The sequence below is a fragment of the Polyodon spathula genome, chromosome 21, assembly GCF_017654505.1.
Source record: "Polyodon spathula isolate WHYD16114869_AA chromosome 21, ASM1765450v1, whole genome shotgun sequence".
In the NCBI taxonomy this organism is placed as follows: Eukaryota; Metazoa; Chordata; class Actinopteri; order Acipenseriformes; family Polyodontidae; genus Polyodon; species Polyodon spathula.
Window position 1 is genome coordinate 10,465,092 of NC_054554.1, and position 22,931 is coordinate 10,488,022.

At 38.8% G+C, this 22,931-nt stretch overlaps 2 protein-coding genes across 2 annotated transcripts in view; one reads left to right on the forward strand and one right to left on the reverse strand.

Annotated features, from left to right (window-relative positions):
• Positions 1-9,868: 9,868 nt before the first annotated feature.
• LOC121296658 (DNA replication complex GINS protein PSF3-like) lies at positions 9,869-12,852 on the reverse strand. The gene is made up of 3 exons (XM_041222426.1): positions 12,586-12,852; positions 12,041-12,274; positions 9,869-10,435 (listed from the first exon to the last, which is right to left on the reverse strand). The coding sequence occupies exons 1-3, from the start codon at positions 12,754-12,756 to the stop codon at positions 10,205-10,207; spliced, it is 636 nt and encodes a 211-aa protein (XP_041078360.1). The 5' UTR covers positions 12,757-12,852; the 3' UTR covers positions 9,869-10,204.
• Positions 12,853-15,512: 2,660 nt separating this feature from the next.
• The window catches only part of LOC121296640 (E3 ubiquitin-protein ligase znrf1), a 28,935-nt gene continuing 21,516 nt past the window's right edge, over positions 15,513-22,931 (forward strand). The window contains exon 1 of the mRNA XM_041222398.1: positions 15,513-16,390. Coding sequence (XP_041078332.1) covers positions 16,003-16,390 — 388 coding nt within the window. The 5' untranslated portion in view covers positions 15,513-16,002. The remainder of the gene's footprint in view (positions 16,391-22,931) is intronic.

A 22,931-nucleotide genomic window follows, 5' to 3' on the forward strand; every position in this document is an offset into this window, starting at 1 on the left:
CCCTGTCAGAGTGAGGCAGGGAGAGAGAGGCAGAGGGAGAAGGAGACAGGGAGGGAGGGCTGTCGATTTACATGGCAAGAGCCCCACTGCATCAGACGGTGAAAGCTGGCCCTGAATTCAAACTCACTGTCAACAGAAAGCTGCATGAAAAGGACACCCACACATATATTCAATATTATATGTATGTATTTTTTTATTTATCTGTAATTCTAACACAACAAAGTGCTTGATTGGTATAGTTTATGATCCACGTCTTTTTTTTTTTAAAGACCTGTTGGTGTTATAAATCAATATATATTTTTTAAATCTGTGTTTCAGAAAAAAGCGTTTAAAGCAAATATAATATATTTAAAACATTAGCAGCATCCATCACAACATTTCTTTTCAGTGGTTCATTTTTAAAGGCAGATTCAGTAGCATGAAAAATGATCCAAATAGCAAATCAAAGTACAAAATGAAAGAATAAACTTCTGCCTCACTGCCTATTCAGTTGTTGCCCAAAGGTTTTGTTCTAGAAAAGCCAATAGAGCCAACACCATTAGCATGAGCTACCCATCTGTTTTGATACTCAACATATACAGCAACACAACAGATTTAATTTCTTACCTGTTTTATTATGTGTTTTTATTTCATTATTTATTGCTATTAACTGGCAACAGTTGTACAGTTTTATGTAAAAACACAGTGAGTGGTATGGGTCATACAGTCATGAAAGCAAAGGTTTGCCTCCTGGCTGTCCTCTCCTAGTAGTGGTCATTTTTAAATTAAGAAATACAGCTTTTAATGAGTCTTTTCAGTAGTAGATCCTTGATAAAGGACGTTTTTGCTGGAATATCTATTAAGCATGGTAAATAATGAAACCCAGTGACTCTAGGATCACTGCACCCCCCAATCCCTAGTAATTCCTGATCTAGGAGGTATTTCTCTGATTAATGAAATCAATGAATATGCTACTGCAGGTTGCAAGTCATTATAGTGGGCACTAGTGTTAAAGGACAGTGTTTTGAGGCAACACAGTTTGAAAGGCTGCAGTAACCCTCAAGGGCGCTGGAATTAGAATTGCTGGGGAGGCATTGCATGACTTTTATCATATACAGGGGTTACAGTTTTGTTCAATGGCTTTCAGCACCCCCTCTTTAAAATGGTTCAAGTGCCACTGGTAACCCTCAGCTGTGCTTTTCCCTGGCAGAGTAAGATACCAGACACAGCTTTCAGTACCATACATGGAAGGAATGTAGAGCTTCTACAAGATACATACATACACAATGAACTACAGAGCAGGCCTATCCCATTCACTTACAGGGGACAATGTCATTTTAAAAATCTGATGAGCTAAAGTGTGCAAGTGTTACCACGTTCTTAACAGACCAACCTCATTAAAACTATTGTCTGGTTTCACAGATATATATATATATATATATATATATATATATATATATATATATATATATATATATATATATATATAAACATACACACACACACACACACACACACAGTGCCTTACTTGCTGGTAGCACCTTTGATAGCAATTACAGCTGTGAGTCTGTTGGGAAAGGGTCTCTACAAACTTTGCACACCCAGATTTCGCCATATTTGACCATTCTTTTTTACAAAACTGTTCAAGTTCTGTCAAAGCTCCTTGGGGAGTGCTGTGATTTAGGTCGGGGCTCTGACTGGCCCACTCAAGGACATTAATCTTTTTTGTTCCTTAGCCACTCCAGTGTAGCTTTGGCTCTGTTTGGGTCATTGTCATGCTAAAAGGTGAACTTCCGTCCCAGTTTCAGCTTTCTTGCAGAGGGCAGCAGGTTTTCCTCAAGGACTTCTCTGTACTTTGCTCCATTCATTTTCCCTTCTATCCTGACAAGTGCCCCAGTCCCTACCGATGAGAAACATCCCCATAACACGATGCTGCCGCCACCATGCTTCACAGTAGGGATGGTGTTCTTTGGGTTTGTGCCAAACATAACGCTTTGCATTTAGACCAAAAAGTTCCATTTTAATTTTGTCAGACCACAAAACTTTTTGCCACATGACTACAAAATCTCCTAAGTGTTTTTTTGCATACTCCAAACAGGATTCAAGGTGGGCTTTCTTAAGTAATGGCTTCCTTCTTGCCACCCTACCATACAGGTCAGATTTGTGGAGTGCTGGGATATTGTTGTCACATGCACACATTGACCAGTCTTGGCCTTAAAAGCCTGTTGCTCTTGCAAAGTTGCCATTGGCCTCTTGGTAGCCTCCCTGAGCATGGTAGCCTTCTTGTTCAGTCATCCAATTTGGAGGGACGACCTGTTCTAGGTAGGGTCTTGGTAGTGCCATACACCTTCCACTTCTTAATAATCGTCTTGACTGTGCCCCAAGAGATATTCAAGGCCTTTGATATTTGTTTATACCAATCCCCTGGTCTGTGCCTTTCAACAACTTTGTCCCAGAGTTCCTTTGAAAGTGCCTTGGTGCTCATGGTTGAGTCTTTGATTTGAAGTGCACTACCCAGCAGAGGGAACCTACAGGAACTGCTCAATTTATCCGGAAATCACGTGAATCACTACAATTTAATCCAGATGGAGGCCACTTAACTTGGTGTGTGATTTTGAAGGAGATTGGTTACACCTGAGCTAATTTAGGATTGCTATTACAAGGGGGGTGGACACTTATCCAACCAAACTATTTCTGTTTTTATTTTTAATTAATTTTCTACAAATTTCTAGAATATTTTTTTCACTTGGAAGTTGTGGGGTAGGATGTGTAGATAAATGAAAAAAAACTAAAACTATAAGGCAACAAAAAGAGAAAATTTTGAAGGTGGTGTAGACTTATATATATATATATTAGCTCAAAGAGCCAACTGCCCAACGTTTCTATATGTTGTACACATCTTTCTCAAGAGAGCATATGTGTGTGTGTAAAATTGGAACACCAGTGAAATTGAAGGTTGGTAATGAGATTTGCCAAGATCTTTCTTGCTGGTCTGCAATGGCGGGTTGAGTTGGATAGATGTGAATCCCAGCAGATGGTTCCTGCTGCTTTCAAATTATATGGATGCATAATTTTTATTATTGATATTTCATAAAATGTTAATTACCTGCAAACAGTATGGCATACATATGTAAATATAGCCAGTTCTTAATACTTTTTTTGTATTTGCTTTTCATAAGTTCAAACACTAAGTTCTAAGTATTGCCAACTGATTTGGCTGAGTATGTCATCCATGAAAAAAAGCACAAAAATTATAAAATGTTACACAAGTACCATACTTGTCTGGTATCTCTTTTTCCAACCTGAATTTTTACTATATTTCTAACTGTTTTATATTCAGCTGCATTTAACATTCTAGCCTGCACTCAAAGATTTGATTTGCAAGGCAAACACAAGAGTGCAATATTGGCCAGTCTAACAAAATGGGAGATGTTCCAGTTGACTGGTGGATTGCAAATGTGGTACCAATAACCCAACAGTCTTACCTCCATAACATGTATAGCCATGGAATCAATAATAAGAGGTAAATTAATGGATGAAGTAGGTCCTGTCTGCCTAACCTACAAGATGTCTTTGAAGAAGATGATTCAGTATAACGATCTGAGTACTGTACCTTCACTGCAGTTGCATTAAGATTTCCATTACATGAGAGTAGATGTTAAAACTTCATGCTGATTTCTCTCGCCAAGATAAACTGAGACGTATCTTTACAGTAAACTAATGTAATCCATCTGTGTCTCCATCTATTTATGTTTCATCTGATGATATCCTTCTGCTTGGTGTAGATAACTGAATTGTAACGCTGGCTCCAGGGATCAGCTTATTTTACCTCCCCAGTGCTTCAGCACACACAACAGCTGCGAAGCTGGCTTCGGAGATCAACCACAGTGTGGTCTCCCCAGCGCATCAGCATGACAACTGTCTGGATTGAGCTAAATAGGGTACATCTCTGGGGTCTTCAAGTGGGCACCTTCTGTCCTCAGTGTTTCGTAGACTAGTCCACGACACTTCAAGAGGGCTCGACAGTGATTCTGGCGTCCCAGCATCACCCCTTTCCATCCCCCACACAACTCAGCCCAGCTTATTTACCTGTACATCACCGTTGTTTTCTTTCTATTGTGCTTGAGATCCCCAGCCACAATCTTTCTGTCTCAGCCACAGCCAGTTGCTGCTTTTTTCTGCTGCTTCAGATAAGTTCTTCACTATGCAACACAACTCTTAGCCACTGAACCCGACATCTCTGAGAAACCGGGTTGTAGAGTGTGCCACAAATCCTCGACAACCCCCCTCCACTTCTGAGACAGCGTGGAACTCCCAACCATTTCCTTACGTATGAACTGATTAAAGCTTCCAGCTTCTCAACTGTTGTCAAAGAAACCTCATACACAGTCAGTGGCCACAGCAGCCTTGGCTGTAGACCAAACTGAAAGCACCAGAGTTTTAGTTTGCCCAGTAAAGCGCTGCTGTCTATGCTCTTCAACCCTTCCACTGCTTGTTGTCTAACTTTTCCCACATGAACTGCGTCCGTCACACCATCTTCCAAGACTTTTTACTAGCTTCTCAGACACTCTTGGTATTGCCTCACCATTAATGTAGAACCTTTTATCTACTACTTTACCTTTAATTATAGAGATGCTCCTTGATTTAGTGGGCTTGAATTGCATTTGTGTCCGTTCAATGTTATTGGTTAATTTGCCCAATAACCCATTAGTGCAGGCTACTGTTGTAGTCATCCATGTATGCTTAAATTGGTGGTAGTCACATTCCAGAAGCCAAGCGTTCTCCTCCCACTACCCATTTTGATGCCCTAATAATTACTTCCATTGCCATGGTAAAAGCCGGTGGAGAAATGGTGCATCCTTCCATCATTCCAAATTCTAGATATTGCCATGTAGTGCTGAATTCTGAAATTGAAAAACAAAATTGCAAATCTCCAAAGTAGGCTTTCACTAAATTTGTAAATTGTCAACGGTACACTGAAAAAAAATCAAATAAGTTCATGTGGCATTGAACCATATGCATTATCCAAATCCAAGAATGTCACATGGAGCTCCTTCCTCTCCTGCTTAGCTGATTGAATTTATTGCCAGATCACGCTGTTGTGTTCTAAGCATCCTGGGAAACCTGAAAGGCCCTTTTTTTGCACTGAAATGTCAATGAAGCAGTTCTTTAATTGGTAAGTTGACAATCTCTGAGCAATAACGCTGATGAAAATATTGCCTTCTACATTTAATACGGAAATAGGGTGAAACTGACTGATGCTTGTAGAATATTTTTCTTTTGGTATAAATACTCCACCTGCTCTTGGTACAACCTGTTTTTCCCATGCCACTTTCATCAGTGTCCACAGAATTCATAGAACTTCAGAAGCACTCTTGTACACTCTTGAACTCCATTAGGCTCTGGAGATGATGACGCCCTTGCTTTTTTCACAGCTTGCTCTACTTCTTTCCAATTAGGTTCAGTCCTCCATTTGGTATACTGAAGGAACCAACATAGGCTTTTTCATGCTTTTTTGAATCTGTGTGTGTTTCCTCCAAATATCTCTCCAGCTCAAACTTAAATGATTTTAGTGTGCCATTTTTCTCACTGGTGAATAAGTTATTTACAAATTTGAATGGATCGTTATAAAAGTTATTTCTCCATTGCTTCCTCAGCTGCCTCCTTTCTCTAACTAAGCATTCAATCGCCTGCTGCCCTCTATACTTTCCAGGAATAGTTTGTACTTTTTCCAAACCTCACACTTCCATATGCGTAGATGATGTCCCCAAATTTATCTAGCTTCTTTTCAACTGTTCCACTTGACCTTTATAACGCAAAACAGAGATCTGTGTTTACTGTGTCCCACGTAGTTTTCTCACAAGCTCTTGGCCATTTAACTCCAGGCTTGTGCCCATTGAGGTTCTTTTCTCTCTTACACTGGTTCACCTGACCGGGTTCACAAGGATCATTAGGTTCATCAGTAGTTGTTAGATTACAATACAGAAGTATATCCTTCTACCTTTAGTTACAGGATGTGCATATTTAAACATGTTGCCCTAAATATCTGCCAGTTCTTAGTTCCCTTTTCTAATAATCATTGCAGCATGTTTACAAGAGATTACTGCCTAAGGTGTTGAGACCTGATAAGAGCTGCTTTACAAAACAAGACAGAAAATTATCCAAGTGGCAAGGCAAATTACAAATTATGTTTCACCTGAATCTCTTCAATAAGCAAACCGCCTTAATCTGAGCTAAATCAGGTTTCTATAGGAGGCGTACCAGTTTAGAGTTTGTTTTTTAAAGAAATGTTAGTCATTTTATAACATGGCAAATATTACCCTCCTGTTCATTTCAATAGGTGATATCACAGTCACTAGTGAATCACTTGTAAAGATTACAGGGCCCCCTCAACATCTATGCAGGGACTGGTGCCATGTTTCTGTCATGTGCTGAAACAGGGCCAGTGTCATGGAAACATTATTTTTTTAAACAAAAAAATATCACATAAGCCAACATGTAAGGTGCATTATATTAACAACTACAAGAGTAGTTGATCTGCAAATACTTTAAATGCCATTATATACCAGCAAAATGGTCCTTATTAATGTATACTCTATGAAAGAAAAAGCTTAAATAGTTACATTGCCTTCTCTCTAGAAATACTGATTTTTTTAAAAGTACAGTATTTGCAATCCTCTATATATTGCTTATTAATTATTAACAGTCTAGTAACTGTCCTAGGTTTGGATCCAAGGCAGTGGCTGGATGGCTATGCTTGTCTAGTAAAATCATAAGAATAATTAGGCCTATGCCATTTTTACGTCATTTTTTTTTGCTTGACTTGCTTTGATATAGTTGTTTTGTTTTTTTTTCCCACAAATTCTTCTCGTTTTCCAGGCTGCTCCAGCATATGTCTCTCTTGCCTGTTGCCAAGGCCTTAGCTGACTATGAAATCTCAGATCTTTTTAAGGACTATCTTTAATTAGCAATGACAGAATGTGTCTTCCTGCTTCTGGTCTTTGTCACACATTAATAAAAAAATGCATCTGAACAGTATCCAATTTGCTTTGCTTCCACAGCCTGTCCGTCTCCTCTTTCAGCAGCCCTTCTGTAATTTTCCATAGCAGCAATATAAAAGGTTGTTAAATCAGAAATTTTGTATGCCAGGCTGCTCCAATCTTCACACTCCAAAAGACTCCCTTTGCTGCAAATTAGTACTCACTGTTTTCTCTTTATTTAAGAGTATCTTAAATAATTGAAGTAGAGGTGCTGTATTCGAACCAATCCCTTTCAATTAATAGAAAAAAAAAAAAGCTTTATGAACCCATTGTAACAAGTGCAAGGACGAAGGCACTCAACATACCATCTAGCTAAATGCAATTTTTTATCAAATTACTTTTGTATTATTTAACTTCAAATGTAGATTGCCCTGTCTTACTGTTTAATAGTTCTGAAACCTACCTAAGCTATTGATGACTACATCTTTGGAAAATGTATGCGCAAGATTATAAAAACATAAGAAAATGTATGAAGAGGCCAGATGGCCCCTCAAAGCTCGTCCGCATCCTAGTAGCTGATTGATCTCAAAACTTTGTTAAGTTGGTTCTTAAAGGATCCCAATAAATCAACACCACAACTAGGTAACCTATTCCATACCCTCACCACTTTCTGTGTATAGTCTCCCCTAACCTCTGTTGTAAATCTATCTCCACTTAACTTCTAACTGTCCCCTGGTCCTGGTTTCTGTGCTGTGCTTAAAGTATTGGTTAAGGTTGACTTTGTCAACAACAAGGTACAGACTTTCAGCTCCTCTGTAAAGTTAAACAAAGCACATCACAACAGATGTCCACCATAGAACAAAAAAAAAAAAAAAAGTTTATGAGTTTTATAACAAAAAATTAAACATTCTAGGTTTTGTCACAATCAAAAAGTAGAGCACACTTGTTTGTTTGAGCTGATCATTAAAATCAAGACTATTATGTCAATAGTTTAATCACCCAGAAAAAATAAAAATAAAAATAAATGCGTCATTAACATTTTACACATGACCAGATAATGGAATGGTATAATGGAAAACTAAAAAATAAAGAAGTAGTGCTAAATCTTTGTATGATGCAGTGAGCCGTGCAGCTCGGAATCCCTCTGGGCCCTTTCCTCATGATGAGTGTCAAGGTCACTCCTGGGATGCCAGGGAACAATTCCAGACTAATAAGGTCACAGCCTCGCTCTAGCGCTGTAAACAAGGACAGCAGCCTCCGTCACTCTTTAAAGGTGTAGCAGTTGTACTGCAATCCTAATTTACTGTATGTTTAAACAAACATAAGAAACTATTTGTATTCTAATTGTTTTCTAATTGTTTCAGTCTTCCAGTGTGATGGATTTTAATATTTGCTGTTGATGTAAGTTTAGACGTTTAGTTTTTTTAATGGCACAGACAAATATGTTTTATTTGTATCTTTACTTTGATATTACAGGAAGCTTCCACTTTATAAAGCTAATGCATTGTTGGAGAAAGGCAACAAAGTATGGAACAAATTAATAAGCACTCAATTTGAATATACCTGTGGGTAAAGAATCAGGTGTGTCCAGTTTGACATTAGCATTATCCACCCTATTTGCCAAGGATAAACTAAAACATGCACATTGTCTCTCTATGCAGTCTGAGGGAGAAACAAATGCAGTGCCAAATTTGTGTTTGCAGGCATATTGTATAGCAGTCTGTGGCAGTGTCATGTTTTATGTTGTCTGTAGTGTGTTAACGTTGGTGTTTATGTATAAAATACACAGGATATAAATATGGGTTACGAGCACAAGTGTTTAAAATGTATATTGGTATTTAGGCACGAGGAGTGCACAGCACTTCACGTGCAGGTAAAATAATATGTAGCACGGAGAATTGCTCTTTTATTAATTCACGTGCAGTTGTAGCGAGACTCCAATTGAATGATTGATTAGCAATCGAGTCTCGGTACAGCTGCATAAAAGCTGCATGTTTTCACTCACTCGGGGTTGTGTGTTCGTGAGTGGAGAACAGGTGAGAGAGAGAAGTTTTTTGGGGGTTTTGAAATAACAATTGCTACAGCGTGCTGGAAGTGCCAGCACGGTACTTCTTTGTCTGTTCGTCCACTGTCTTGTTTAGTGTTGTCCGTTTTGTTTACCTTTTTATTTTGGCCTCAAGTGCCATGTCTTGTTTTGTGCATTTTGTTTAAAACCATTTGTTTGTGATTATTATTATTTACAATAAAACCCTGGACATCGTAGCATCACAGATTCACCGCCCTAACCTTTGTTGTTCTTCGTCCTTCTGGTCTGACCTCACCCCTGCAAAGCCATCCTATTCACACAGTCACTGAAAGCTGTAAGTACACAGTGATTTGTATATAACTTATATGCTAGTTACAACCAAATGTAAATTCTTTTAAATGGCAGCATGATCTTTAAAAAAAAAAAAATATTGTATTCCTTAAACGAAAATCAGCTTATCTGACAAAACAATGTGGAGCTGAAATGCTAAAGGACAGTAGTCTGTCTTGTGTGAGCCTTTGAAATACACCTCCTCAACATCAATAGCAGATTTCTCAGAAAAACACTTACTGGGGTTTGACTCGCATAACATGTTCTTCTGTGTCAACAGCACCTTTCTCTTGTAAACAGGTCCACACAAATAATAAGAGGTTTAAGCAACCTCAGCAGGTAGCATCCTCTAAAGCTTAATGTCATGTATACAATGTAGCTTGTATGGCAGTGTTGTCATATGGTAAGACTTGGATTCCAAACCAAACTAAATACAATTAAAAAAAAATCTACATCAGAAAAGAAAAACAGTGAGGCAGTTTTCTAACATGGTACATTAACTTTAAAATATTTATTACAAAACTGACCATATAAACCTTCTGTAGATCCTGGTAGAACATGTTTTCAACATGTCTTTATTCAGCACAGAATAGTGTGGCAGAGACAAGGTCTATAGCTCTTGCAATATATTCTATAAAGTACCACAAAGCAAATTAGTCCAAGTTACTACTTAAGAAATAAGACAAAATGTACATGAAAAGTGCACAGCAACTGCATCATATCAAAACAGATCACTTATTCATTCATAAAAATATTCCAGTAGCATCTTGTCTTTTACTTTTCTACATTGACAAGATACAAGACAGAGAGCCGTATAGTAGACCCGTCAGCCTGAAGTTACTTGTGTCTCAAAGTTCTTTCTTTGTTGCAGAAGCGGCCCCATCAGTTCTCAGGCCTCCAGGTCTGGGAACTTCCTCTTCCTGTAGTTCTGCACCAGGTTGGAAGCAGTGATCTGGGAGGCCTGGCCTTTCTCCCAGCGCTGGAAGTCATTGAGGCCGATCTGTCCAGTGCGGAAGAGACACCTCTCTAGGACATCGAGCCGCTCCACCAGTGCAGACGTGTCCTCATTGTAAGCATTCTGCGAGGAGTCCATAATGCGCCGGAAACGTCCAATGTATGTCTGTCAGCAAGGAAATTACAAAAAAAGCAGAAAAAAAGTTGTCATTTTTGGCATTTTTTGGGGGGCTTCACAACAAGGTTATCAACATGTCATTTTCTTTATAAAAAAAAATAAAATGTTTTATATATATATATATATATATATATATATATATATATATATATATATATATATATATATATATATATATAGGAGAGACAGCTGGAGGGAAAAAGTGGTTAAAGATCACACGAATCTGGTTCTGGCAAACAAATTAAAATGAAATTGAGTTAATGTTTGCCCAACAAACTGCTTAATAATGTCAATGTCTATTTCAAGGTTACCACCTTGTGGCCATTTCATTGAAGTGACAGCAAACTGTTCTTTTAAAATCAAGTTTTATTTTCATTTGCTGGAACAAAGAACAGAAACTGCACTTTAGTGACCAAATGCATCAGTTTCCCCATCTAATACTGTAACCTTACCTTTGCCCACAACACAGTATTAAAAGGGATTTTTTGCGTTTTTTTTTAAATGCTTTTGATATTGTATTATTAAAATGTAGCCTTTAGACCTGTAGCTGTTTGTTATGACACACTAGTAAAGTGGGGCAATTGCAACTTTCCTGACATACTTGAACTTATACAGCAAGTGCTGAGTTCTAGCATTGCGTAACTCGTATTTTTTCAAAAAAACTGATCTAATGTGGGAATCAAACTTGCATTTTGGCAGGATGAATCCCTAATTTAGGTTAACAGTTACCATCTCTTCCATACATTGTACATGTTATACATGTATACACATTATCCAAAGAAAGTTCAGAGTGCTGTGTTTATGTCACTAAAAAGGACAGCTGTAAACAACCCACTTACCCCATATGGGGGCTCGTTGGTTATTCAGCCACCCCCATACGTGAAATAACTACAGTAGGTTCATGGACTATCCCCTATTTACCCTTTGAATTCACCAGATTGGTCACAGGGCAGTTGTTGGGCTTTGCTTGCCATTTGAGAAAGGTGGAAGAAAGGAGACAAGATAATAATATGCACATATTAAAAGACGTGCTCTCAAATAATGCATTATATCTATTTGAATATCGCCAGCAAATGCAATGGACTGTTGTAGTTTATGAATAAATATTGCATGTTCCCTTGGAGAAACAAAATAGTTTTAGAGTATTAACACAACCAAGTTTCTAAGTACAGTATTTATTACAGTAAGCTTCTCTATGAATTAGGCACATCAAGCCCTGCTATTTGTGTAAAGCACTTTAGCACACATGCTGAAAGTCTTACTAAATGATGGATATGTATTTTGCTTACAATGATGTTGCATTACCTCTTGCCATTAGTTAAAGCAAGTTTTGCAAGGTTAAATGCAGGACAGGTTTATGTACTTCAGATTGTTATTGTTATTAATATAATTATCTATCAATTCTGAGTCTATGTCAAAATGAAATGTTGAATACATATTTCCTTTGGTCAGTTTCAAGAGCTTTCCAATTGAAATGCTGTTAAACAAGATATTTTTGCGACACAACCAGGTAGTGTCTATAAAGGTAACTGATGTCCAAACTGCTATGCAGTCTGAATTTAATTTCAATTCTGGCTAATTGTGTGATCTCACCTGTAACACAGTTTGTGCGATCTCAGGGTTCTCAGGGCTGTCAAAGTGCAGTAACTGGGACCCCAAACCATAGTAGTAGGGACCCATCTTGTGAAGGTCCACCACATTGGGGTCAGCACTAAACACTGTTCTCCAGCCCTGTCGGTAAATCTTGGGGTGCTCTACAGACACCAGGCGTCGCTTGTTATCATACAGACCCTTTGACAACCACAGGGGCATTTCCATCTTTGTTCCCTAAAGAGATAACAGAAACATGTGACACAATGATGACTAGAAATCCACCTCGGATTATTGTCTAACACTCACCCAGTTACATGTATTATTATCATCCCCCCCACCTCGGATTATTGTCTAACACTCACCCAGTTACATGTATTATTATCATTCCCCCCCCCCCCCCCCCAATTTATCGTGGCAAATATGACCCTCACATATAATTATGCACAAATCGACTTACTAACCTTTCAAAACATGTTGTTTTGTTATTTTGCCTGGGAATACTTTTAAAAGGAAACAGATAAAAACATATTATTGCTATATCTCACCTCAGGGATGTCGCGGGTGTCACTGGTTTTCTCCACGAAGCCCAGTCGGGGGAAAGCGCACTCTGTTCGGGTCGGCAGCTTCTCTTGAGACAGCAAAATATCATCCAGCGAAAGGAAGTTTTCCTCCATTCCAACGCCGGGTGGCACCGGCTGGTAGGACTGGGTCGTCATGTCTACCCAACTGTTGAAAACTGAATATACTAAAAATAAATAAAAACCATTCAAAAAAAAAAACTCACGCACTGTAGTGTGCTGTACAGCAGAAAGAGGGCGTTACAAGGCTTCGAATCTCCCGCCAACCCCGCCCTTCATGTATAGACAGCACTAATCCACCTCAGAGTCCACATCTTCTAATAATCGACTCGTCTAAAGCGATTAAGGAGTCATATAACCAGATTTTAGCTGTAGCTCTTTTTATCATACGATTATTATTATTATTATTATTATTATTATTATTATTATTATTATTTATTTATTTCTTAGCAGATGCCCTTACCCAGGGCGATTTATAGTAGTATACAAAAAATACATATCAAGAATTACAGTACAATTAAGAGCAAGATACAAAATACAATGACTTCAGCTCTAGTAGCAGCAAATACAAAACACACTACGATTTGATATCGGGGCAGTTAAACAGCAGATAACAGTGTTGATAGTTACATCAGGGTTAGATTGCAAGTGAAATATGAAATACTACAGATTGGGTTAAATGCAGGATTAAATACAGTAAAATAGGGAGCAGAGAAGTGCAAATTAAAGGCAGAGTGCTATATTGTCCAAAAGGGAAGAGTTGAGTTTTACAGGTGTTGTCTGAACAGGTGTGTCTTGAGGAGGCCCCGGAAGGTGGTCAGGGACTGGGCAGTCTTGACATTCGTAGGAAGGTCTTTCCTCACTGCTGGGCGAGGGTGGAGAAGGAGCGGGCTCTGGAGGCAGGGGAGCGAGAGTAGCGTTAAAGAGTTTGCGGATATCAGAGATACATAGAACTCATTATTGTATCTTTATGCTATATTGTTTTCATGGCAATTGTAATACTTGCAGCATATTTGCTTGGAATTATAGGCATCCAACTAAATCCATCTGCACATATCTCAATTTCAGGGGCCGGTTTTTCCTAATTTTGGTGACTTTTAGTCACGATTAAATGTTGCGATTGGGTTTTTCAGAATTTAAGAAGAGGTCAGGATTACTACTTTGATAAAAATGGGATTACTGTTACCGGTTTTACTGATTATTGTTATTGATTACTGCGGAGGTCGATTTAGTTTTTAAATGATCATAGAACATCGATAGTTTGTTTGATTTGTCATAGAAAACACACGCTATATGTCCAAATAGAATGATGGCATATAATATCTACATATTTATTTCAGTTTTTAACAAGAGAGAGGGGACCCACCTTTAACATCTCATCGTTCTTCCAAAACACAGTGACACAGATAAGTCAAATAAATCCACAAATAAAGACGACACTGGAACTGTGTTGATAGCCAATAATCCTATCGTCTCGCTAGCTGTGCCGCCTGCTTCTACAGAGGTACAAATCAGATTTAACTAATATGGGAAAGAATTAACGCAGAGAAGCCGAGTTTATGTGTGGTATGAATGTTGCTACATTAGTCATCGAACAAACATTTCATTTATCTTGAAGTAAATTAAACGATGTTAGTGGGGTACCACTCACTACCCAACATTCAGATAACAAGCTCAGAATTATTAGTATCGTAATAGTGTAGTAGTATTGTTGTTGCAAACTATAATTAACCAGTAGACTATCAATATATAACCTGCTTCAATTTTTGACATAGTTGTTAAATTTGATTGATTTATTCATATCAGAACATGGCACGATCTCCCAGATTGTCTGCCACTCAAGCGAAATTGACATATTCATACATTACATTTATGCACAGCGCATAACGGATTGTGGAACGCAAAAAGAAGTTTTGAATCTGGTACATTTTCTGCATTCGCGCATAAACCTTTCGAATAGCTTTCATTAAGTGTGTTTTGTTGTTACAAGTTTTGACCATTTGGTGGTAGTGTTTTACTGTAAACATTTTACAATATTATTTAATGAAAAAAAAACTGTTTTTTTTTTTTTTTTTTTTTTTTTTTTTAGATGGGCCACTGGGCCAGAACCTGAAAATCTTCACACAAATGTAGTTTGACTGTTTACCTTGTTGTGTACAATATGTTTTCAGACAAAAGGAGGAAAAAAACTTGACTTTTTAAAAAATGTGTTTTAGGAACCTAAAAAAAAACACAGTTCCCTATACTGACTGTATCTGAACTGTTCTATACCTTTGTAACCAAACGTAATTTGCACTTGTACTTCTCTGCAGGGACCCCAATTGAAATGTAACCTCTATCCTCCTGTGATCTGTAAAGCAGTATTATTGTACAGTACATTTCATAAGCACCTGGGTCTCAGGGCTGGAGCTTAGGATCCCCAGCCAATGCTGCCTTATATATACCACTATATACCCCTCACTCCACAGATCATTACCCATTAATACTTCTGTGTACCAAATTATAGAATTGACTGATGCTACCAGAAGATGTTTTCTGTTAAGGTATACATTTACTTATTTATTTATTTATTTATTTATTTATGTTACTAATACATTCAATAATGAGAATTAAGCTTTCAAAAATCATACCCACTAATATGAACCACCGTAATTCACAGTCCACAATCTTAATGCCAACTCCCCCTCACTTTTTCAGTGAAACATCATTTTTAACTAAATCTTCAATTTAAAAAATCTAGTATGTCGTTATTTACACTAAAACGTGTCAGTTACAGTTACATATATGTCTGTGTCCCCCCACCCCCCCCCCCCCCCCAAAAAAAAAAAAAAAACATCTGGCCTGCACAGGCGCAATAAGCGAATCTATTGTCTTCCGCAAGCTGGGGCTGGAAAGATTGAGCGCATCGGGGAGCGGTACACACTGAACCGAATCCAGCCGAGTATCGGGGGTGTTGAAAACAAACCTGACACTGACATAGCAAGCCACAGACAGCAACAGCTAAGGCATGCTAACTGCACGACAGTGCTTAAAGGGACTAGAAGATAAACACTGCAGCAGTTCTGGGCGGGTGTTTGTTTTATCTGCTGAAAAAAACGGTTAGGTGGAAACGTGTTGCTTTTTAGACCTCATTTTGCAACCAGAAAAAAAATATAATAACTGTTTACTCTCTCGTGTTTTGACAATGTGCTGTTGCATTGGATAGTGTTGCTGGTTCTGTCAGATCTGTGATTTCCACCAGTGGGTCCAGAATCTACTGTCTGCAGATCTGGGCTGATTTAGACTACGTCGGAGACGGGCAGACATAGGGAGTTAATAACATATTGTACTGTTCCTGAAAGAGGACCGCTGTGTTAGCTATCCAACACTTTACGGGCGTTTTGAATGGGGGGCAAACAAAGCACTGCAGGGCGGTCGAGGGGAGGTTTTCCCGGCGTCTCCACGGACGATAGCGCGGTTCCCCCAGCGGCCCACTTTGGGCACTACCGGACGGGCGGCGCTATGGGGCTTCGCAGCCGCTCGGTCAGCTCGGTTGCTGGGATGGGAATCGACACCAGTGTTGCAGTGCCGTTTGGTTATTACACCACTCGTGCGACTGGTGAGTCAGAAAGGACCGGAGGAGGCTCCGGGTCGGACTCAGCCCATGGTAACGGCTACCACGAGACGAGCAGCGGGCATCACACAGATGGGATGCTGTATCTTGGATCCAGGGGGTCGCTAGCGGACGCGTTGCCACTCCACATCGCTCCTAGGTGGTTCAGTGCGCACAGCGGTAAGTGCAAAACCAGTGTTTTCTTTTTACAGTAAATGCAAGACAAGTTGTCTTGGGACTGTTTGGTTGGCGGGCTGAGCTGGGCGGTCTGGAGAATGTAAGGTACGAAGGGTGTAGGTGGTTGGTGGCTGGTGTTCTGGTTCTGGATTGCTGTAAAGATTGTATAAAGTATCATGTATCACATGGGCTAGAGGGCTAAGCTGCAGTGCAGACGATTTTAAAGTCCAACTCTGAGGTGTTAGACTGTAGTGCAGAACACAGTTGGAGAACTTCTCAAACAACAAGCATCTCTGACTAAGTTGTGTGGCTACTGGTTGGCTTCTAAAATAAGCCATGGAAAATGGCTTCTGAAAACTTCTGTGAAATTCATGACACCTTGTTGTATCTCTTACATGGTTGTAGCCCTTCTATAGCACTGTGACATGTGCAATGTACTGCCAGTCACTTTGTTTTGCTCCTAGGACATCAATGGCTTGTCATGAAAGATTTCAAGGGCTAAACATAAAGTATGTATCCATTCTGATGAATGATCAACACAACAAATAGTTGGGCAATGTTATAGTTTGACCTTCACTTAATAACAGGCTGCCATATTTACAGGGTTTCTGGTATTGGGCAGGCAAAGGTTTGCTTTCAGCAGAATAATGGTGTGCAAAAAAACTTCTGATAGAACATAGCTCCCAGACAAACCACCAAGGACATTTTTTTGCATGCAGTCAATTCATGTAGCTACATGATCCGCTCTGAAACCTGATAGCTGTGCATTTGTTTTGATAATTTCATTGGAAACTGATGCACAAGTCCAAGTCCCAGATTCCTTAGTGATACTCATATCATCATCCAAGTGTGTTATGTATCTCTGCATAGATCATTTTTTGCCATGCCTTTATACTTATTTTCTGAAGGAAATTACTAAAAGCCAAGGCAATACAGTACATTATAAGTAAATCTTACCTTGAATGCAGTGCTATTAGTGTGTCTGTCTAAAATAATAAAGCATCCCTGTGAGGCAAACCGCTGTCACTACTTCCACTGCTCATATCTCATAATAAACTGTTTCAAATGCTGACTTCATGTTTTTCGTGTTATGTAAACTGTTTGGGTAAAGGTACTCTCCATTTCTACCTATCACCTTAGATGGCTTAAATATTGGGGTCAGTGACATTTTGTTTCCTGGATGATAAAGACCTAATGTTTCTAGATATTGGCTTATACTCAGTACTCAAGTGTATTCTGTGATTCTGTAGGTCAGGGTAGTTTGTGGATGTAATCCAAGAAAATGAATTCTCTTGAGGTCGTATATGTAGCAATACTGCGGCTGCTACAGTGCCAAAGCCACCATTTGAGGCATTCACTTCATATTGGGAGGAATTTGGTAACCTTGAAATAGAACCCTCACATCATACAGCTGTCATATTGAGGTCATGTGACTTGGTGGGTTGGCAGGACTCTAGACAGTGCACATCAAGATATTGTCATCATATTTGCAACCCAGCTGTTTTCTATGATTATTTCATTCAAGTTCCAGTACGTGTGGTGTTCACTGCAAAATTGCCATGTCACTGCCACAGTGTTTAAACCCTATGGATGGCGTATTGTTTCAGGCATTTTCCATTGCTGGTGTTGTCCAGCTTTTTTACCACCATCGTGTATTAACTGCTGGCTTGTCAGTTGTACAGATCTATGAATAAAGTGATTACAGCAATCAGAAAATCATGCAGGCAAAGCAAGGGATAAGCTAAAACCATTCCTCAGCTGAACTGTTTTTTTAATGCAGTTACTATAAACTGTTACATGCTTTATTATTTTTTTGTTTAAATTGGAGACCTGCACAGTAAGCTGCAACACATTCATCTTTTAACCATAGTCTTTTAAGTTATCTTCTGCTGGGGTTTGTACATATATCTTTGTCACAAAACACAAGGCCCACAGAAGGAATTACGTAGCTTTTGAATGGATCCCTCATTCGCAACCTGGCGTGAGAGGAAGCTTGAGCTTGGCCTGGAGGCATTGGTAGAGTAGGATATACAAGCCTCTGTCTCAGTCTGCCAGTACGGGCAATTGACATGTTCAAAGACTAAATCCAGTACTGTACTATACTGTACCTGGTACCTGCCCTGTTTATAGGCCATAGTAATGCTGTGCCGTCAGCCTTCAACCTTTCAATCCATTCCTGTACAGTACTTACCATATGACTAGACCAACACCTTTCACAATCACTAAACTCATCCGTTTGCAGTCTAAATTCTTTGGATACAGTCAAATTGTCCTATACTGTTAGACCATTGTGTTTAGATTTCATACAAACTGGAATAGAAAACCACACGAAAGAAGAAACAGTATGTAGGCAATGTGTTTTAGTTTTTGAATCTGATGTGTCGTTTTTGCAACATAGAAAAAATTAATTCAGTGGCTAAAGAAACTAAAACCTTAATTCTAGGCTGATTTGGTTTCTATCTGAGGCCACGTGTAGCTACAGTGGAAGGGATTAAGGTTTTTTTTTCTGCGTGGTCCTCCGCAGCTCTGAGGTGGCTGCGTGGCAGGCCTGCAGAGTGAAAAGAAGCGGACGGCTGACGGCTCAGGAGGATGCGTGTGTGTCCGTCTTCGTCTCTCCCCAGTCGGCACGGGGGTGGCAGCAGTGAGCCGGGTTAGAAATAAAATGAATTCAACATTTCAAATTGGGGAGAAAATCAGATTAAATTCCAAGTCTATAAAAAAAAAAAAAAAAAAAAAAAAAAAAAAACATTTAGTAGTCTCATGTCTGATCTTTTCAACAAACTAAAGCTTTTAAAAAAAAACGATGATCCTTTTTATGGAAACTACTCAATGTACCACTGTTAATAGTTCCAGCAGCATTTTGCTTCCTTATTGTATCAGTTAATTCATTTTAGCAGTCAATTTGATCAACCTATACCCGCCATGAAAAAAACATGAAAAACTACATTTTCAAATAGTATGCATATGCTAACAGTTCACACCACAAATGGTCATAAGACGTAATAAATGATGCCTTACTTAGATTCTTAGTATCTGACTTGTTACTTTCTGACTTTCAGACGAAGTCTTACGATACACAATATCCCTCAGTCTTGACATCAGCAGAAACTAGCAGTTCCCAGTGTGTGTGCCAGGGAGGTTGGAGACATCTGTTTATGACACTCGGAGAGAGATGTTGGAGGTGAAAAGTACACCCCCCTCCCCCCTCCTCCCCCAAACCTGCCACAGTAATTCTAACTGATCTTTGTGTGACAGCATGAAACTCAACCCAGGTACGGTGTGCTGAGGACTTAGACAGCTGTAAATAACGGTGATTACTGGCTTGAGTTACAGGCTATAGAACAGTCTTCTGAGGATCGATTTTCTCAATCCAGACTGTTTACAAATAAATAAGCAAAGCTTGAAAACACAGCTGCAGTCCCCAAAAAAATGGGGATTGGATGATCAATTTGTCAGGTGTGTGTAGTGTAGGGTAATTAACACGGAAAATACGAGAGCTTCTCTATTTAATGCTAAGCTCCCTGGTGAACAACAAATTAATGTAGTGACAATTCCAAGTTTTCTGCTATTTTTTGTTTTGTGATGCAACAGCCAAGATTAATTAACGATCTTACACCATGCTAATTACAAGCAGTTAATTACTTTATTCAGAACCTTTAGAGGTCTTTCAAATACCACAGTGACAAATTTACATCAATGACATCCTTAACTGATCACTTAATCTTGTTAAGGACTGAAAAACCAAAAACTGTAGTAGTGCCTTTTGTTTTCTCCCTTAACATTTAGTTTTCTCCCTTAAGTCAACTATCAAGACCCACCTGTTCTCTTTTGTTTTCCATGCTCTTTAAGCCTGATATCTGCTATTAGCTGCTGTGTTGCTGCTACTGTTTCATGTATTATGTTACTATCATGTATTATGCACTTTCCACTGTATTTAATGTATTGTGTTATGGGTTTTATTATGGTGGTCCACCATGAAAGGCGCTATATAAAATAAAGATTGATTGATTTGATTGATTAAGTATAAAAATACTGTCCCAAGTTTAATCCTTAACTCTTGGCACAAATTTGATAAAATAGAGATATACCTTCACTTCTCTACCTCATCAAGGTAACTGGCCTTCTTTGAGATGGGCATGGATTTGTAAAGAGAGGCCAATTTAAAGGTCAGCTGTGTATTTGTATTTCCTCAAGGTGAATATTGAGTTTGCACCTCTACATACCTGAGAGCGTATACACAGAGAGTTATTGTATATTAATATTTACTGCAGCGCAGCACTGTTTGTATAGGACCATTTACACTTTAGTTTCAAGTGTGATCAAAACCTCTCCCTAATCAAAAAGACAACATATACTGTACACTACCAAAAGGAGCTAATTGGCTTTTCAAATGAAACCTAAATATTTCAGTGGGCCCTGTTGCTGAGCATGTCGGTTAATTATCTAATTAAAATCTGGACATAGCTCATTAATCAGCGAACCAGGAGCTTTGTTCTGGTGGTTTGTTTGTGCCACAAGGAGGCTTCCTTTTCAGTCAAGCTTTTACCATATCATAAACACCCTCCAACTTCAGTTGGGGCTGCCAGGGCCAGGCAACGATGTATTGTACAAGAACCAGGGGAATTTTAATGTAGTAAGGAGCTAATAGCTGTTGCTTCTGCATAATGATTGAGACAGTAGAGCCAAGGTGGTCATGTGTATATCTGGGACTGTGTTTAAGCAGAAAGCCTTGGAGTGAGAATGGATAGCAAAGAATAATGGAATAAGTGTATAGCAGCTTCATTATCTATGCATCAATCAATCAATCAATTTTCATTTTATATAGCGCCTTTCATGGTGGACCACCATAACAAAGCTCTTAAATGCATGGGTTGAATATTCCTGGAAACAGGATATGGTGACAGGTATCTTGGTCAGGGGTCAGTAACTTGTCCGTACACGGACACGCATGTCCATGGCAGTGAATACATCTAACACACACATGCACGTAATTGTATATAACTTCTGTTTTGTTTGTCCGTGGTTAAGCTGTTGTTGGTTTTTTTATTTTTTATTTTACATGTTCTTCACCACTGGACCTGGCTCTGACCCCTGATCTTTATACATACATGCAAGTTATACCAGTTATGAATAAATGTTACCAAGTGTAATGTGGATAATGAATACATAGATATGTGGAAGCTGTCTGTACATACAGTCACCTATTTTTCATGATGCTGAAAGCTATAATTTTGTATTTACAGTGCGGGAGATGTACTGTATGTTACGGACATAGTTCTATTTAACAAGCAAACCCTTAGGACAAGCAATATGTAATGGAATCTTTTAAGACTGTTCTAAAATGAGGAGTACATTTCTGCAGATATTGGTAACAGTACTGTGAACTCATTAAAACTAGTTTAGGATATTTTATCCACTGACGGCTGTACGTCACATTCTACTTTGGGAATGTAGCTTCCATGTTTATGTATGTTTGTTAACACTAATGACAGTACATGTAAACGTACCACTTATATTTAGCGGTCAATTTGATCAACCTATACCCACCATGAAAAACTACAGCTTGATTTTTTTTTTTTAAAGCAGTTTGCAACACTGTAGGATCACCCTGGATTGTTTCAACTACAGTGATTACTCCTAAAAATAAGTGGTTGATGTAATCCAGGTGGGTTTCCTAGTACTGTAAGGGACTCTTATAAAACCCAGCTGTGGCTTATCCTAGGTACAGGTTGATCAAATCAACCCCTTAGCCACTTATTTTCATCAAATTCACAAATTCTAGCTACACAATACAGTAAAAAGTAGAACTACCTTATCATTCAGACATACTTTACATTGCTGAAAGAGTGCCCTCAATAAACCATTCAAATAACAACAAAGCAAATAAATAACATACTGAAATAATTTAGGGGCTGATACAGTTGATCGGAGTTTCGTTTAAAAGTTTAGTTTAAACATCTTTACAATCCACAAATTTGACTGATTATATCGACTTAATAAAGTTCTATTAGTTCTGTTTAGGGCGGGAGGAAAGTTTTTAAAATATGATTTGTCAAAGATAATACCATTTTAAAGGTAGTTGGGGTTTTTTGTTTGGGTACTTAAAAAAGAAAAAAAATTATAAATTTGCTTCAAATCGTCAGAAATTCGGGCATAAACTTTCCCATTTCTGAGGCGTGACTCCACATCTTCCTGAAAACTTCTATCTGCCCACAGAGAAACTACAGCCTGCACTTCCTCAGCATCCCAAGGCTGTACTTCTCTCTCATCACACTCGCTGCCTGCCATGTTTGTTGTTTTTCTTTCTGGAGTGTACTGACTGATGCAACGTAATGACGAAAATCCTTAACCCTGTTCCTGGCTTGGCTCACAGCCGGATTCAGATGTCTTATGAGACTGGAGTTTCACAGTTTGGTTCTCACTTGGCTCAACAAATAGCCAGTGGAGAACCACCCGTACCGTACCAAACCCTCATGGGTCGAATGTGCCAGTGGAGAATGGTACTGTACATCTTTAACATGTTATTTGTATACTTGGTGCTGGC

Excerpts from the sequence above, each read along its gene's own strand:
- LOC121296658 (XM_041222426.1), bottom strand. The coding sequence starts at position 12,756 with ATGACGACCCAGTCCTACCAGCCGGTGCCACCCGGCGTTGGAATGGAG. Across the intron at positions 12,275-12,585 it reads ACACCCGCGACATCCCTGAG|GGAACAAAGATGGAAATGCC; the intron begins GTGAGATATAGC and ends TTATCTCTTTAG. Across the intron at positions 10,436-12,040 it reads TCGCACAAACTGTGTTACAG|ACATACATTGGACGTTTCCG; the intron begins GTGAGATCACAC and ends CCTTGCTGACAG.